The sequence below is a fragment of the Dinoponera quadriceps genome, unplaced genomic scaffold (genome assembly GCF_001313825.1).
Source record: "Dinoponera quadriceps isolate SergipeBrazil2010 unplaced genomic scaffold, ASM131382v1 scaffold2183, whole genome shotgun sequence".
NCBI lineage: Eukaryota > Metazoa > Arthropoda > Insecta > Hymenoptera > Formicidae > Dinoponera > Dinoponera quadriceps.
In genome coordinates, this window is record NW_014556922.1 from 34,039 (window position 1) to 52,163 (window position 18,125).

Consider the following 18,125-nt stretch of genomic DNA (forward strand, 5'->3'; position numbering starts at 1 on the left):
ATGAATTGCAATGCGATCTTTTTCGCCGAATTATTTAACATTAAAACAAAAATGACTTCGTTGTGATTACTTATAAAAGACAAATTAACGTCATATACGACGTTTGTTATTAATGAATAGAAAGCTTAAAGTTTCCTCTTTAAGATGTATATATCGCATTTTTTATACAAATGAATTCTCGATGTAAAAACCCAATTAAACTCAATTAAAATAGCCAAAAAGTAAAGACTATAAATTTGAAAATGATTTTTGAATCATCTCTTTATTGTTGTTTTCAATTAAATTTCAATCCACGCATTTTATTCTTGATGTATGGAAATACGAAGAAGTCACAGGGTGCCAAAACTCGAAACTGTGAAGAGGATGAGTCATCAATTGTACACGGGTAGTGGCCAAAAACTCCATTGTCTTCTCTGCGTTGTACGACGAATGAATATCGGCTTAGGACAAATTTCTGTATAGAGTATCAAATTTTAAATAGAATTTCATGGTAGCGTCGAGTGTCGGAGCCAATAGATTGTCAGACAATAGATTGTCTGCTCATTGGGTCGAAGTTTGACTCTTGTTTGCTGATTGGCTCCGACGTTCGACGCTCCCATGAAATTGTCCTGTAGCCAATCAACATACTGTTTTTCGGCAAGAACTGGAAGTTTATTGGTTTTCGCGCAAACTTCCGCCGCGCGGCAAGCGTTGCCACGTCCTGTGGACAGAAGTCAATACAAGTATCAATAGTTTCAAGTAGTATGACTAAACGGATTGTCAGCTGCATTTTTTCTTATATTGAAGTATAAGCCGAATTTAACAAGCTGTGACTCCTGTAAAAATAATAATAACGACATAGTTTGAAAAGCATTCGAAAGCTTAAGGTCTCCGTTTTTCATGTATATTAAATTCATAACGTTACTATTGTTTAATGTTAAGAGATATGGAGCTAATTGAAAAATGGCGACTGCTCAGTTTTCAATTTCATCTATCAGTTCAGTTTTCATCATCGAAAAATCACTTGTGTAAAAAATACGATATATGCATCTTAAAGAGGGAACTTTCAACTTTCTATTCGTTTTATGACGAACTCTGTACGTTTATTCGTTTGGCTTTATAAGCGATAAAAACTAAAAGTATCATTTTTGCTTCATTGTTAAATCACTCTGCGGAAAAAACGCACTGCGATCTACGTATATGCAAATTAAAGTGAGAGATTTGCGCTTTAAAATAATATAAATTCTATTTGCGTGCAATATGTTTTATTTGAGCTGTGCAACTTGACAAGTTTATAAGATAATGTTAGCATCCGACGGATTTTAATTTAAATTCATTTTGCATCTTAAAAAGAATGAACATTATATTTGAATCTATATTTTTTATAAACTAAATACTTCTCAAGCTCTAAGGTACTTTCTGAAACGTCTGATTATCATTACTTTTTACGAAATTTGCGATTCACCAATAGGCTTCTTTTGAATACAACTATTCTCATGAGAAGATCCTACGTGTGCATTTGATTCTTTTACTTTTTTAAAGTGAAAATATATAAGCAACTGTGATACATTCCGATTTAATTAGCTCTTTAGAATATTTTCCTTTAAATGTTTTTGTACATGTATGTTAGATATCGTATGTTGGAGAGTTAGTCAAATGTAGTAAAGAACTACTGAATGGCCAGTCAGGCAGAATTATATTTTTAAGTGCACGAAGTCGAACAGCTGATCGGATAAACTTTTCTACGTTTATCCCAACGAGGAATAAGAATCTTCCTGAAAATATAAATAAGGTAATTACTTTAATTTTTTTTTATATAAAAACTGAATCGAACATTGGTTCACTCTCTGATTTTACTCCACGACATGAGGTTATGTATGTATAATCACAAAACATATTTTTTAAAACACTTATGTTAACATATTAATGATATATACATATTCTTGCTACAAAGGCTGAGCATATTTATTTATTTAAAGCTATTTTATAAGCTATTTTATAAGCTGTTTTTAAGCTTATTTTCAGGTCAATAAATGGTGTAGCCAGTTATAATGCGAAGCACATTTGCAGTTAAGTTGTGGGTACAAAGAAGCTATCTGGTCTCGTCGATCTTCACGCAATTTTTGCCCTTTCGTGGCACACAGACGCAGCCGAGGCACATATTGAAAATGAACGAGGCATTCCTTCGCTACGATAAGGGCAACGATGTGTTCAACATCTCGTTCCGCTATGTGGATGAAGTTGTAAAAATAGATCGTCAGTTCAACTTCTCCAGGCAAACTACCGAGAGTGTCAACAGTTTCCTAACTAGAATCAATACAAATGTCTGCAAATTTGTAAACCAAAAGGTGAGGAAGATATTAAAGATACCGGTGAATGTTTGAAGGAAGGATGTATTGATCAATTTTATTGAAATACAGATTAAGTATGTACGAAAAAATATTAACCAACACAGAGAAACACTGAGAAAAAATGAAACAATGCAAGGAACAATTGTATTCTTTCCAGATACAGAGGAAGAAAAAGAAGAATACTTCTCTCGAAATATCTACATTGCCGCTTGACAATGTAGACTCTGGAAAGATAATGCTTCTCAAGGACGATGTCCAGGTAGACGGCAATGTGCTTTGCAAGAGCTTGCTGCAAGACTCTGCGGAGCTTAAGCTAGTTATCTTGGGGAAGACGTACGATGTGAAACGGAATTTACCTTACATCTCCAAAATTTCACTGCCTGCGAGCATGCTGGTGGGCTTTCCAACTTATCCGGCTAAATTCGAGTCGATGTACACTGACAAGAAGCAATCGATATTTAACTGGTACCGGAACAACGCTGTTAAAAATGAGCCGAATTCGTGGACGCACGTTAGTGAGGGATATCTGTACGTACCGAGTGTGTCGGACATCGGCTGCAACTTGAAGATCAGTTGTGTGCCTCGAAACGAGTCGGATTCTGGCACTAGCATCGAAGTGCAATCGAAGGGCACTGTAGAGGCCGGTCCTGGCCTGTGTCCCTTCGACATTCGGCATGAATTCACGAAGAACAAATTATCGGGCCAAAGGTATTTCATTTTTTAAATATTATACGTGTACTTTTATATAATATAAATATAAATTTGCCCATAGTGGGGCATTTAAATTGAGACACCCTGATGTAACAGAGATAAAGCAAAATAGAAAGAAATGTTTCACACAAAAGTTGTAGGGTTTGGAGGAGGCCATATTTGGATGATCTTAACTTCGTTATATTATCAATAATTCAAGGTCATATCAAAGTTAACTTCGTTTTTTTTTTGGAATTATATGGTTTTTTTTAGTACAAATCGATTTCTCTGTTTATTCTGCGTATAAAAATATTAAGGTGACATTTCTTTCTATTTTGCTTTATTTTTGTTATATTAAAGTGTTTCAATTTAAATGCCTCATTCTGTATATGTAAATATATATACAAATTCTATAAAATACAGGTATATGTTTCAATATATACAATATCTGGAGCATATTGTACGTTCCAATGGACAAATGTATTCTATATTTGAACGAAAAAACAAATTCAGTTTCAGAATAATGTCTTACAATATATTGGCGGATACGTACACTGACTCCGATTACTCCAAGGACGTGTTGTTTCCGTACTGTCCGGGATACGCGTTAGACATTGACTACAGGAAGCAATTGATACTCAAAGAAATTATAGGTATATACATCAAATGTGATTTACCAGCTGCTCTATCTTTTTTTATCAAACGTAGCAGATTCCATGATTAAGATATTTGAAATTCGCGATCAGTACCGACCAGTTATCGCCGGCCGACTGAAAGTCAAGGCCGATTTCTCGCAATCTCGATTCACAATCGTTGCAGGGTTTAACAGCGACATAATTTGCCTGCAAGAAGTGGATAGTAAAATATATGAACGCGACTTGTTACCGTCCCTGTCCATGCTGAACTACGACGGCGTGTTCGTCACGAAGAACGAGGTATCCGAGGGACTCGCGATGTTTTTCAATCATGAGAGATTCGAGATTTTGAATATCGAATCCCGGGTGATGAGTCACAATGTCAATTCCCCGAAATTCAAAGCGGTCTGGGACAAGATCGAGAACGAGAAAATGAAGGAGAGATTCTTAAGCAGAAACACGACTATTCAGGTACGATCGTGTATGATTTCTCTGCCTCGCTGGCACTCGATGATCGAGAAGATCGGAGTTAACTTAATTGCGATTCAGGTGATGATGCTGCAATCGAAAGAGAACCCATCCGAGATCCTGATCGTCGGCAATACACATTTATATTTCCGGCCCGACGCATGCCACATCCGCTTGATGCAAGGATACTACATAATCACGTACCTGCACGAAGTGGCGAGCGCGATGCGCGAAGAGGTAAACGTTTCTTCCCGCGAAAAATCCATTACCTACATTCATCGTAGGTCCCGGGTATTCCGACGGAAATTGATGTCGCCCGGAAAACGTTACTTATCTCAACATCTTTGCGAATCTTTACCGATGATTACAAATGTACTTTACTGTGTCGATAGAATCCCAGGTGTAACGTGAGCGTGTTACTTAGCGGCGACTTCAACAGCGTGCCGGAACGCGGCATATATCGGCTGTTCACCGAGAATTACATTCCGGAAAGCTGCGATGACTGGAGGAGCAGTGAGTTACTCTCTTCTTATCTTGACCTTGATTTGCGAAATCTTGGTTTTTCTTTCCTCTAATCTTACTCGTTACCTCACATGCGACATAGTGCAACCGGAATCTGCATAATTGTCACACTCTGCGAAATTGTATAAAACAGGAATTGAAACGGTATTGATCCGATTGATCGGATTGAATGGTATCGAGAATACCGTTTTTATACTGGTATTTCTTGATATTATACAATAATCAGAAAAAGTCGATTTGGGTAAATAAAAGTATTGTACAAATTTTGATATAATATCGACAGTAAGTGGTGTATAGACGTTCAATACTGTTATCGTATAGGGGAGACCGCCGTGTCTGAAAATCACAAGCTTATATCTCTCGTAATAAATAAAGGAGAATATTCTCTTTTATAGTGTAGCTTGCTTATATTATGTTAGTTTATGTACAAAACGGCTTATAGTCAAAGCATCGCATATCATATTTACAAGCATTTTTTTTTTTTTAATTAGATGCGTGAGAAAATTCTGTCTCGTCTCTATTATTAATATTCTGTTGGTTTTAGGAGTACTAATCGCAATTTCTCTTTATTTGTAAGAAATATTATACTTTTTACTTATTGCCCCAGTATTTAATTCATCGTTACTGCAATATTATTTATAAATATAATCTCTTTTATTGTAAATGAACGTTTGGAGTGAATTGACTCAAATCCGCTAAGACTGGTTGTCATGTTATGACATTCTTTACACATGAAAGCATACATACTGATCGCCGAATATTATTCAAATAAATCCAATCAGTTTAATATCGCTTTAAGTTTCTATAAATGATTTGTTTTCTTATTAATGATGTAACATATAAATATATGTAATTTTTTTAAGTCAGCTTTATATATTACATTGTGATGTCATTAATTTTAATAATATATTAAAAGACCACATTTAAACAAATTATTGTGTTTTCTCTACATAAAGACATGTGACAATTGACCCATGAAGTGAGATGTCACATTTGTGCGACTTTGTTTATAATTAAATAACTTCTTTGTGCATAAATATATACATATATATATAATTAATGTTTTTTTTCTTTTGCCTAAAGAATATGGCTACATTAATAATGTACACAATATTATGAGATATTGCATACAACTTTTTCTTTTAATCAATCTGTAAAAAGTGTAACAACCAGATAATCCGGTCTCTCCTATTGAAATTTTCCATAACATAACGCAACATCACTAGCGAGATAATTTCGATACTCGGTCCACGGTATAAAATTATCTGTTCTGCATTTCAGACCCCGAAGAAGCTGTGAAGAATGTATCCTTGACGCAGGATCTCCGGATGTCCAGCGCGTGCGGCACGCCGGAGTATACGAATTATACGCCGGAATTTTCCGCTTGTCTCGATTACATATTCTACGAGAGGGACAAATTCGAGGTGGAGCAGGTGATCCCAATGCCCAGTAAAGAAGAGATAACCCTCCACACGGGTTTGCCATCCGTGGTGTTTCCCAGCGATCACATCTCCTTGTGCGCGGATTTGAAATTTAGAGAATAAAGAGTAAAATATTCGCTCAAATCGTCGATTGGACTACGTTGTAATAACACATTGGCTTTCGCTTGACCGCATCACATCCCGACTCGGATCTCCAATTATCTCGTCTCAATGTGAAAATCCAGTATTTCCATCGAAAGCCATTATTCTCACGCAGTGTTAACCTCATTTCTTCTTTTACTGCTAATTTTTTATCGGCTGTATCAAGCTTGATCGGAGTCTTGTAGAAAGAAACAATTGTATAATATATAATAATATATGATTTAGTGAATTAAAAAGTGTCGGCTCAATTGGTAGGTCGTCGCCGAAAGTGACGTCGGCGTGTCCTGTTTTAGGATAAGAAGCGATTCGAACAAGGAGTGGCGGTATCACTAATCCGGAGAAATGTGCGATTTCTCGCGAGAGAGCAGATCCTTCACATGTGCACGTCACATTAATCTGGTTTATAATCGACAAAGTATACATTCACATTTCAGTAATATGAAGATACAGCAAAGTAACATTATATACTTACGTTTACAGCTAGTTAAGAATTAATTTACAAAAACTTATATACACAGATTAATTGTCATCTCCTTCCTTTTCTTCTTCTTCGTAGGGCACGGTCGTAGAGGTCTGCAGGTAACGAAGAGAATCGCTAGCTGTGTCTATCGTGAACGTCGCGTACTACTCTCTATCTAAGCGAAAAATCGGGACTTCAGTGTCGCGACTCGAACTTTTACGATACGTTTACGGTCTGCTGTATACGTGTGAGCGGACATTTCCCACAGCTATTCGGGAGCGAATTCTCAAAACGCCGAAATTCTAAATTCACAACTCTACGCTACGTATGAATCATCGTATTGTTAATCCGAAAAGTGTCTTCCAAGTTTCGACTTCTCTACGTAGTTCAAAGTTTAGGAGCAATGGCTTGTCAATCCGTAATTTAAGGCATATATCATCAGTGACTGTGAATGCACAAGCACAAGAAGATTCTTTTATCGTCTACGGAACTGCTTTTTATCGTTCGAACGATTATCTTGTATTCTAGTTCGTAGCAATTTGATGAACTTTTAGGAGCACCTCGACAATAGAGGAAATCCACACGCGGCTCCAAAAATGGAATTGACTTGGTCCATTATTTTCGGCGTGATAACCATGAACGTGGCTTCGACGCTGGAAATATTAAAAATTGAATTTTACCGATTAAAGACTAAGATTTCATAGTGAAGTCTACTTTACATTTTGATCAGTAGCACCGTTCAATCTGCAATCACGGCTTATTCTAATGCGACATCGTTCTAAATTACTCTGATACATGCAAACGGTATCATGAATTTATGGAACAATTGATCAAGATTTTTTTTTTAGTACCTGCAGACCTCCTCTTTTCTATCACACGTTCTCCCTTTCTCCTTCGTATAAATGTAACAAATCTAATGTGTGTTCTAAAGTAATCTTCGACACCAAGTCCCGTTACGACGTCTGTGAAGTTGACCCCATTTTTTCAAAATGAAACAAAAAATTAGTAAAATTCTAGTTGTCTCCTAAAGAGTTCTAGAATTCTCTATCGATATTAAAAAGAGTTCCATCGATTAAAACGGTGAAAACACGAAATAAAAGTACGGGCGAAGAGGGGTTGCGCTAAAATTAAAGATAAAAATGTTATATCATTTCGAAGTTACACAATCGTGAAGTTGCCCTCCCTCCCTCCGTACTTTAATTTCGTGTTTTTATCGCTTTAACCGGCGGAACTTTTTTTAATATCAATCGAGAACTCTTTGAGGGACAATCAGAAGTCTATTCTTTTTTTTTATTTCGAAAAAGTGGGGCCAACTTCACATACGTTCCTGCTACGAGCCATTACAGCCATTACGAGCATATCCTTAATCCTTTCCTCCCCAATAGAAACACGTGATACCTCATTGATTAATTCCAGTAAGAACTTTATCGCTCGATTCGCCCAATGTGCCTGTTGCACCGGTACTCAACGCGAATTGTTCTCAATGCATTAAAGCGAAAGCGACTTCAGGGAACTGCCTGATCAAGCACACGCATTGTGATTCGAAATCTGTTTTGCTTTTATTAAATTCTAACATGTTAGTTATACAAAAGTATCACTTGGTATAATCATTGAACCCGTGGACAATTTCAAATCAAGTTGATTTTATATTACGATTCTTTTATTTTATTCTTTTCTGTCTTATATAATTATAAGTAATAATTTAGTGTATGAATTAGGAATGAGAGGATTAAGGTCGTCACTTTGTTTCATCATTCATGTATGTATGTATGTACCTCATTACCGTAACAGTCGACTGAATATCTCGCTACGCATAACGTATTCTACTGCGACCGCAAAAATACAACACGCCGACATATATGAGACGAAACGTTACATCGCGCCAATAAATAACTGTCCTCTTAATTTCGTGAGAAATAAAAACGTACAATTATCCTTACACTGGAACAAGGTGCGCGCATGTAAACCTTATTATAATAAGACTATAGATCCACCAAAAGTACCTCTCACCACGTCTCAATACGAAAAATTGGTAATTTGACTCTTGTATCCTCGTGAAAATTTTCACCGCCATTACAGGTGATTTTGCCAATTATCCAATATAAAAAAACTATCAGTAGTGCGCATTTCATTCATGTAGAATTTTCTTCGCCATTCCTACGATTCCTCACTACATATATTTGTTGTCACGTAGATATACAATTGCAGTTGCATATAACAAGGACAAATTCAGTGTATTAATATATTCGTTAGAAGCAAATTAACAGAAGGAACTTGAATTAGAAAAACCATCGAGTAACTTGTCTAACACACAATTGATCGAGCCTCTCTAGCGCGTGCATATCCGAATAGCCAGATTCAAAGTGTCGAAAAAAATGATACATCCGGTAGACTGTCACGAGTGAATCTTGGATTACAGAACGGATTCCGACGCAAAATTCGCACGATGCGAGAGGGCGCATTGTGAGATCAAACGCATTGCTTTCACGATATGCCATATGTATGAATTTATTGCAACAAATAACGCAAGTAATTGTCCTCAACGTGCGAGATCCGTCGCTCGGACGCTCTTCTTCTTTTCGCCTCAAAAATAACAAATAAAAAAAAAATAAAATAAAAAAAAGTGGGAGAGAAAGAGAGAAAAGAAAAAAAGGTCTCGCCGAATAGTAAGAAACTGTGTGATGTACAGGGACAGAAACTTAATACTATGTAAAGATTTACACGCCAGCGGATTGCGATTGTGAGTCGTCCTTTGCTCAGGATCATCACATGCCTCTTCGCGGTGCGCTGGGCACCAGCATCTGCAGCGCGGTCATCGCGTCCGGAAATAGCGAATGGTAATTCACCACGGGTACGTACGCAGCGGTTATTACGCGACCCGCGAACCATCGGCCGTGCAACGAGTTCACCGCCGCTACGGCTGTTGCGATCGTCGGACATTTCACGTACACGTTGCCCTGCGGCGACGCCTGATCCACGTACACGTGCAGCACACCGCCGTGTTTGTTGCATTCCTCGATCACGTCATCGCGGATTTCCTTCGCCCAGTTAGGATTCGTCTCGCTGGAAACAAAACGTTCGATCACGATCTCGAACACGAAGTTAATCGATTCGATATAATACGTCTTTCTGTTACAGGCTCAAATATAGATCATACAGATCCGTATTAATAGTTGTTACTTGACATTTGTTTCACAGGTAAGATGCTTAGATTTAAATTTAGAATTATATGTGAGTTTTTCAACTGAATCATAATTGTAACTGCGTGTATGTGTGTATGTTGGACAAGTTTCAAGTAACAACTATTAATACAGACTATACAATACAGTGGACAAGTTTCAAGTAAGAACTATTAATACAGACTATACAATACAGAATAAGGCAACAACCATCATCACTTTGAATATCTTTGAAAGATCAAAATATTTTGCTAACGACTAGATGAAGGACAAATTTACATTTACAGCTGTTTAAAACGACTATCATTATCGGTGCAATTTCTGTTAGATATATTTTGTCTTACTCTCTCACATTATGTTTAAAGTGATAATAAATTACTGCCCCATCCTATGTACACACAATTACTCGAATAGTTCTTGTAATAAGTGTGTCATGTTACCGACAACTCGTATGCAACTATACATTCACATACGCTGTAACTTCAATAACACATCTTGCTCTAGCATATATATATACCCCCTAGTGAGTGCAATGGCACGTGACACCAGGTCTACTTATATGCAACTAATCGCGAAGGCCCGTTCAACGGAAAAAAAGAGAGAGAGAGAGAGAGAGAGAGAGAGAGAGAGAGAGAGAGAGAGAAAAAAATAGACTTACTTTTGCGGATCAAACATGTTTGACAACATGAAACATTGCGTCGCGATGGGAGGCGCAGCCTGAGGCGGTGGTTGCGGTGCTGTCATGACTGGTGCCATATTTAAGGCATTTGCCGCTGCGGGTGGTATTTCCAGGCCGGTGCCTTCCGCCAATTTAAACATCAATTGTAATCTGCAAGAACCGATATTACGCGAAATTGAAATTATGAAGTTCCTCTCGCACTCTGTCATACTTATTCTCTCTTTTTGTTTAGTATGTTTTACGCACCTCCCGGTCGCCCCGAGGTCGATTCCACTGCGATCCAGCTCATCCGTGTCGAGAAGAGACGGTCCTTGAATCAGATCAGTGCGCTCCGTCACATTTCCAACCTTCATAGGTCTGCCAGCGAGTTCGAAGCCGTTCAACTGTTCCAAGGCTTTTTTCGCATCGTCCGCGTTTCTAAACTGAAAACACAATGAGGAATGAGTGTCTCGTAAAGATAAGTGATAAGATTGATTCAAAACGTCGACACATGGATTGTAAGATACCGATTCGATCATCGTGTGATAAAACTATGAAAACTCACTGTTAGGAAACCGTAGCCTTTGCTTCGTCCAGTTTCTGGATCCATGATCAACTGGATATTATCGATTTTCCCGAAAGGTTCGAAGATCCCACGCAGCATATCTTCCGTGATGTTGAAGTGTAGAGATCCTACGTACAATCTCATAGGTCCAGTTTGACCTTTCGGCATGAGATTCGGCATCGAGTTGCCCATGCGATTCTTCTCAGCTTGCGTGTGTTGTACGACGATAGGAACTCCAAGGAGCTTCTGACCAGATAAACCGAGCGCCTGCAAAAATACGCCAAAGAAGTATCTTTAATTGGCCGATAATTCTGTTTGATCCTTTAAAAAAAAAATTTCGTTAGACGTATTAAAAGTTCAGACAGTCACATTAGAATTTCGCGAAATGCTACTCGTTAAATACATAATAATCAACAATGTCGGCGCATACTTACCAATGTCACGCTCTCCGGATCCTTGAATTCGACGTAAGCGATTCCTTTAAATCTTCGCGTCTTGTTACAGGTGATAAGCCTGACATCTTGCACTTTGCCGACACTGGAGAAGAATTCCTCCAAATCGCGTGCACGGATCCGCTGACTTAGTTGCATACAAAACACGGTCCGGGCATCCCGTTCCTCAGGTGTCAACTCGTCGTTTCTGGAAATGCACAAGATAATCATTTTCAGTAACCGTCAAAAACAACGACGTGGCAACGTGTGAAAAACAAAGAAAATGCTGGCTTAGAAACTTTTTTTTAGAGTGGTGATACTGTGGAATATTAATCCATGTTACTACATATAATAGTAACAATGCAAGAGGAACTTAACATCCATTAATCTAGCATAAATATATCCCCCGAATCACGGATTTGTGATTCCGTGACTGGGTCTAGTCAAATTATGCATTTGGAATCAGGTGGAGAGAAAAAAAAAAGCGTGTCATGTACATTCGATTCTTGAATATACAATTTCTATTTCGACTTTTATCATTTGTCCCGAGTCGCTTTCTATTAGATTGATGCAAAAGTTTGTTTTTCAATTAGTTCCTTGCTAAAAAAAAATCCCCGAATTTCTATAAGCACGGTATCGTGTACCCAGGCAAAACAAATTTCTGAGAGACCTCTTAAAGATATCTGAAAAAATAGAACGTCTTTAAGATATCTTTTAGAAATTTGTTCTGCCTGGATAGCCGAGAGAGAGAGAGAGAGAGAGAGAGAGAGAGAGAGAGAGAGAGAGAGANGAGAGAGAGAGAGAGAGAGAGAGAGAGAGAGAGAGAGAGATGGCAGATCACCGAATAAAACGGCGCATACTTAATTGATTGATTGTATTTTAAAATAAATAAATGTTATACATGTCTATTTTGATGATAAAACGGAACGAACTTTTGAATGAACCCAATATAATTAGGAATTACGCGACGCAGTGTAATTAAAGAATAGTTGATTAAATATTATCAGCAGAAGCAGAAATTTTGTAAATGAGAACTTACATTCCAAGCGGGCTGTGACCTTTGCCGAACGGTGGTCGGGCTCTGGGAAGGGTCAACGGTGTGAGCGATCTCTTCCTTCTTCTGTCTCTGTCCCGATCTCTGTCTCGCCTATCCCTATCCCGATCATTGTCCCGATCCCTATCTCGGTCCCGCCTGTCTCGAGATCGCGATCGGCGTCGACGGTCGCGGTCGCGTTCGCGATCCCTGTCCCGGTCGCGGTCCCTGTCCCTGTCTCTGTCGCGATCCCGCCGATCTTTATCTCGGCGATCGCGCGATCGTGAACGGGAACGAGAGCGATGCTTGCTTTTCCTACAAAAGAACAGTAATTCCATTAGGAAAAAAAAAACAGGGATAAGGCTCGGAAGTATTTCGGAGAGATTTGGAGATAAGTCTGAAACATACCCTGAAATTAAAAAAAAAAAAAGGATTACGAAGTGACGACAACTTCCGAGTAAAATTTTGATCTTGTGACACCTGCGTTAACGTTTACGATAATTGCAAAGTTATCTCATTGTCGTGCGAAGTGCACACACACACATATATGTAAAAGGGAAAAAAGTAAAAATATTATTTTATAATGTTTGTGAAATATCACAAAGACTTTTTTGCAAGTGCTAATTATCGGCAAAGAATGCTTCTTTGGCATCTGATTGTTCGGATCGTGTCAAATTTACACTATAATATTCTCATGATCCAAGTGCTTCGACTAGCTTTGAAATGAATATGAGTCAAGTGAAACGCTGGAAAATGCATAATCGCTTAATTCAGTCAATGACTCAAAGTTACGTTATTATTAATACCGGCATTATCTAACAGAGTTTCTCAAGACTCGGTGATTACATAGGCTGCAACCTGAGGCGAGTGCAATTTCACAATTTTACGTCGTTATACGATCTGATCCTTAATCGGAGCAATTTGAGGAAACACGATTCGAGTTCGTAAGAGGAATCTGTAGTACAGATATTCTTCCTATATACTTACCATTTTCAGGTTTAACCTTTGGAATTATCAAAATAACCAGCATTTACACTAATTGTATGGGGTCTATAACAAAGAGAATAAAACTTCAGATGGGTCTATTAGGCGATTAACGTTGGCTTCAATTATGGCGCAAAAAAATTACATACGTGTAACGTCACAAGGACGTATATTGCGAAAAAAAAGTGGCAATGCACAACCGTTGCTCTCTTTCTGTTCGTTCGAATTTTAACTGGATGGAACATCGAAATCGAAACGTACATACGTTTAACACGGTGTGCAAATCTCATCGGACATAGAGCGTCATTTATAAAAATCTAAATCTGTATCCGTTTTAATCGCCGTACAAAAACTTTGTTAGACCTTATCACAATGATCAGTTGCCCCTTTATCGTTAACATTCAATGCCGCAATGATATCAAGCTGTTTATCTTGAAAGTGATTCAAGTAAAAATCGCAAAAAGCGCGACGGATGAGAGTGAAAAATGAACGGCTGTGTGCCGGTGTTTCTTAGCAAGCCTCCCCCGACTAAAGTGACACAACAGTTTTGACACAGGTGATAATATGCAGGTCACTTAATTTCGTTCAGTATTAAAGTTCTCAAACACGAGGGACGTGCAATGCGAGTCTCGTGGTCCTGCCCTCCGCATTCTCAATATAACGAAGAATAAATTCAAAGAAGATGTTTCTACTCACCCTGACGATTTGCGGCTAGACCCATTCTCCTTGGAGGACTTGTCTTTGGACGAGGAGTCCTGCTCCTACGAACAGCAAACAGTTGAATGCCATGCCAGCCAGCCGATGTGGCGGGGACGCGCGAACAAGGGGACAAAAAGCAAATCGTAGAACGTTAGTAAATTTCGCAATGACAATTGTTCTATATACAAAATATATATATAAATATATATATATATGGATAAATATATGTATGTATATACGTATGTATATATCTTTTTTCTGTTTCTTTTTCTATTATGAATGTCAAATCCGACAATGAATTAGGCACGGTAGACGGTATTTCTTCTTTTATTTTTATCGCCCGTCACAGTACTTCTACGGTAGCAACCTTCCCCTTTGCTGCGGAAGAGCAATGCTTTTGATGCTAGGACAGAGACAGACGTCGGCGTCAATTCTCGTGCTCTTTCTCTTTTATTTTGGTTTGCTTTCCAGGACTCTATGGGTCTGAGAGCGCTGAGGGGGGAAGAGGCGAAGGTACAAGAAGAAAAGAGAGAGCGAGTGTGAGAGAGAGAGAGAGAGAGAGAGAGAGAGAGAGAGATAGAGAGAGCGTGTGTGATAGAGAAAGAGAGAGAGAGAGAGAAGAGAGAGAGAGAGACGGGGCGAGCATAGCGATGCGACACGGTCGCATGCACCTGGCTCAGACTTACCAATCGCTTTATCGGGTTTTAGGAAATCATTGCATTCTTGGGTTGAGCATGCCTTGGTCTTTAAACTACCAATGGCCAACCACACATCCTTTTTCTTCTGCAAAAGAGAGCCCTCATCAAAGACAGCACGATTTCAAAGATGTAAACGCGAGAGACGTGAGCAACCCTAATCGCTATCCTACGATTGCCCGCGCGCACTTACTGATTAGAGGGGGAACATGTGTGTGTGTGTATGTGTGTTTGTTAGTTATATTAGGGACCGTTTTAAACCACCTTTGTTCCCAGTAGAGACGGACGACCATGGACAGCCTGCGACGACTCGCGCGAACTCGCAAACGAGTTTCGAGCCGAGTCCGGAAAATGTTCCGTCCAATTAACTTTGTCGTTTTCGTTACAACGCGTGCATCGTACCGAGGTATGAGCTGGGATACTATGCGACATAACGAAGCAATGGCGTATTTTTTTTATAGTAAAAAACTCGGACACGTAAAGAACAGTTCGATTAAATCGTGTTAAAATATTATTAAGATGATAAGCGGATTATTGTTAACGGAAAACAAAAGCAGATTCCTGAAACTTTTTTCTTGTGTAGATCCTCGTCTATGAGACTTCCATTCCAGCTTGGTGACCAGTTTACCATTATTTTCACGTGGTCGTTCATAAACTCGAAACGTAATTAAAGAGGATGCTTACAAAGTTCCTATCCAATTTCATGCAGTCGCGAATTTTACAATATACCGCACAATAACTTAATGATATATGCTATCATATGAAAAACTAGTTTTCCACTACAGTGAAACGACATGGATAGGCATTTTGCAAACAACTCAACAATGTCGGATTCAATGAAGAATAATAATCTATACAACGTGAGAATTGATCGCAAGCCTGACGTGTCTTCTATCGCACTGCAATTAAGTGTTGTGATACCTGATCGATGGCACTACCTAGAAGGCAAATTGCTATCATTACAAGTTGCACAGAAAACAGTGAACAGAATGTGAATGTTTTGTAAAATGAACTCGCTCGTGAACCGTTACAAGTAAATCATTTTGAGAAACATCCTAGAGATATTATAATTGTATTATACAGAGGACTATAGTATTTTGACTGTAGCATTTTGATTTAACGGTAATTGGCAGGTAATGTATCTTACGGCTTTGTAATAAGGAACAAAAATTACTTCTTTATGGTTGTAAATCAAGAAGATTGTTCAAACAGACAGGCAACATGAGTGGAAATTAAAAATGTGAAAATAAGTAAAAAAAATTTTTCCAATTTGTAAATCGTGATGATATCATATCGGTAAATTGTGATATTATATCGGACTACTTGGAACTCGTTAACGTATCAACGTTGCAGCATGTATATAGGTGTTATAGAATAATCACGTATCGAAATAACATAGGTAATTAAAAAGATCGATTGGACAGCACAAACGTAAATGTTACCCTTGGTTATATAAGAAAGGATTGTGGGAAAGAAAGAGAGAGAGAGAGAAGAGAGAGAGAAGAGAGAGAGAGAGAGAGAAAGAGAGAAGGTGTCTACATTTATGTACATCTTGTAGATATTAGTTTCCTCAGAAAGAGATTTATCATTGAAGAAAGGAAAAAGAAGGAGGATACGAAAACAGAGCATTATCAAAGTTGACGTTAGATATGAAGAGTACCCCTTGTAATTCTTATACCATATAGCAGATAAGATAATGCGTTTCTCTTTGGATGAAACAATATGCACTACGTGATTAATGTCAGAAGTATTTCATTCCAGGATGGAAAACCTTGAAAATGTTCGGCTTGGTCAGTAAACGAATTTTATATATCAATTTTCACCTATGTAACATACGTTCATACAAGCACATATACACATTCGAATCGAGGCCTCCTCTTGAATCCGTAAATTACAAATTCATGAATATTGAAGGTCCTCGAATTTACCTATCTTTAAAAATCTGTAGTCAATGTCAAAATTTATATATTCTGGCTTCTAAAAGTTCCTCAATGTGCATTCATCTAAATTTTCAATCACTCGTGTTCTCACACACACACACACACACACACATTCTTATGCAAGATCCCTGAGTTTGCTGGTCAAAGATACCGATATTATGGCATGTGGTAAACAGTACATAGATCCACATGAATTATCATCTGAAGTCACTGGTACCTGCTTCCGCTTGAGCGTGTATCAACACGACAGCTACATCATTACAACATTATGCCTTTGTAAAACAAAATTTATAAAGAAATAAAAGAAAAATGAAAATATAGGCTAGACAGAAGTAAAGAGCGAGAGAGAACAAAATAATGAGAAATAAGTAGAGAATGATGTTAGATGATGGCTATTCTTAATACCTCGTCTTTCAAGTGCATTCTAGGAACTTGCTGGCGTACATCCTACGAGCGCGAGGGTACATGTTACGTACCATCTATAAGTACAGAAAACGGAGGTGTTGATCAATAGTTGGTACATCAGAAACAAGGGTGTACTTTGTTCTATATATATGTATACATATAAACTATCCATATGCACACACAAAAAAGATAGAGAAAGAGATAAAGAGAGAGAAAGAGAGAGAGAGAGAGAGAGAAATAGATAGAGAGAGAGAAGGTGATAGTGAGTGGGAGGGAAGGTCGGAGAAATGATGGGTTCTCTTTCTCTCGTACGCGGCGAGTGTGTAAGTTAAAAAAGAAAAGGCGGCACGCCTTGCACATCGAGATTGCAATTCACGAGCGTGAGCAAGACGAAAGTGATGACAAGATAGAATGAAAAAGAGAGAGAGAGAGAGAGAGAGAAAGAGAAATAGGATACAAAGATAGTGAGAAAGAGAGCGAAATAAAATAATAGAAAAACAAAGCTTACCCCCTTCTTATACGGCGCCTCCAGCATCGCCTCGACATCCAAATCCTCCGCCATTGCACAAGTCGGAGAGCTCTCTGAAACGCCACGCATTAGCACACCAGACAAGTTCGCGCTGCTCGCAAAAGAAAGATGTATATGAGTAGAAAATACACGAAAACTGAGATATGCAAAGAGAGTGAGCTATTTACGAGAAACTATGAACGTACAGACGGCAAGCGTTCTAAATAGGGCAATTCGAACACTCTCAATCGAGATCCTAAACCGAGCACATAATCGTTACACGGCGGCGTAGCGAAAGAAAATGGCCGACACCGGATACGGTTCGCGTGGGTAACCTCCC

General features: G+C 38.4%; 2 protein-coding genes across 7 annotated transcripts; one reads left to right on the forward strand and one right to left on the reverse strand.

Moving 5' to 3' along the window:
• The first annotated feature begins 794 nt into the window (after window positions 1-794).
• Window positions 795-9,312, forward strand: LOC106748443 (2',5'-phosphodiesterase 12). Of its 5 annotated transcripts, none has more exons than XM_014626948.1 (9): window positions 795-866; window positions 1,610-1,771; window positions 1,994-2,327; window positions 2,488-3,038; window positions 3,534-3,673; window positions 3,840-4,126; window positions 4,205-4,360; window positions 4,516-4,636; window positions 5,927-9,312. In XM_014626948.1, the coding sequence occupies exons 3-9, from the start codon at window positions 2,031-2,033 to the stop codon at window positions 6,187-6,189; spliced, it is 1,815 nt and encodes a 604-aa protein (XP_014482434.1). In that variant the 5' UTR covers window positions 795-866; window positions 1,610-1,771; window positions 1,994-2,030; the 3' UTR covers window positions 6,190-9,312. The 5 variants fall into 5 exon arrangements, with proteins under 5 accessions (XP_014482434.1, XP_014482433.1, XP_014482432.1 ...); XM_014626947.1 differs by lacking the exon at window positions 795-866 and adding an exon at window positions 952-1,076; XM_014626946.1 differs by lacking the exon at window positions 795-866 and having other exon boundaries at window positions 1,520-1,771.
• LOC106748444 (RNA-binding protein 39) lies at window positions 7,972-18,094 on the reverse strand. Of its 2 annotated transcripts, none has more exons than XM_014626952.1 (9): window positions 17,992-18,094; window positions 17,786-17,859; window positions 14,235-14,299; window positions 12,561-12,869; window positions 11,525-11,729; window positions 11,091-11,357; window positions 10,793-10,968; window positions 10,526-10,696; window positions 7,972-9,751 (listed from the first exon to the last, which is right to left on the reverse strand). In XM_014626952.1, the coding sequence occupies exons 2-9, from the start codon at window positions 17,837-17,839 to the stop codon at window positions 9,454-9,456; spliced, it is 1,545 nt and encodes a 514-aa protein (XP_014482438.1). In that variant the 5' UTR covers window positions 17,840-17,859; window positions 17,992-18,094; the 3' UTR covers window positions 7,972-9,453. The 2 variants fall into 2 exon arrangements, with proteins under 2 accessions (XP_014482438.1, XP_014482437.1); XM_014626951.1 differs by having other exon boundaries at window positions 17,786-17,897.
• Window positions 18,095-18,125: the final 31 nt, after the last annotated feature.

Bases quoted from the DNA above. Each gene is read 5' to 3' on its own strand.
- LOC106748443 (XM_014626948.1), top strand. From the start codon at position 2,031: ATGCGAAGCACATTTGCAGTTAAGTTGTGGGTACAAAGAAGCTATCTG. The intron at 3,674-3,839 runs GTATATACATCA...CAATCGTTGCAG, and splicing joins GATACTCAAAGAAATTATAG to GGTTTAACAGCGACATAATT. The intron at 4,127-4,204 runs GTACGATCGTGT...ATTGCGATTCAG, and splicing joins GCAGAAACACGACTATTCAG to GTGATGATGCTGCAATCGAA.
- LOC106748444 (XM_014626951.1), bottom strand. From the start codon at position 17,875: ATGCGTGGCGTTTCAGAGAGCTCTCCGACTTGTGCAATGGCGGAGGAT. The intron at 11,730-12,560 runs GTAAGTTCTCAT...GTGCATTTCCAG, and splicing joins GGTCACAGCCCGCTTGGAAT to AAACGACGAGTTGACACCTG. The intron at 9,752-10,525 runs GTAAGTCTATTT...TTTTGTTTCCAG, and splicing joins AACATGTTTGATCCGCAAAA to CGAGACGAATCCTAACTGGG.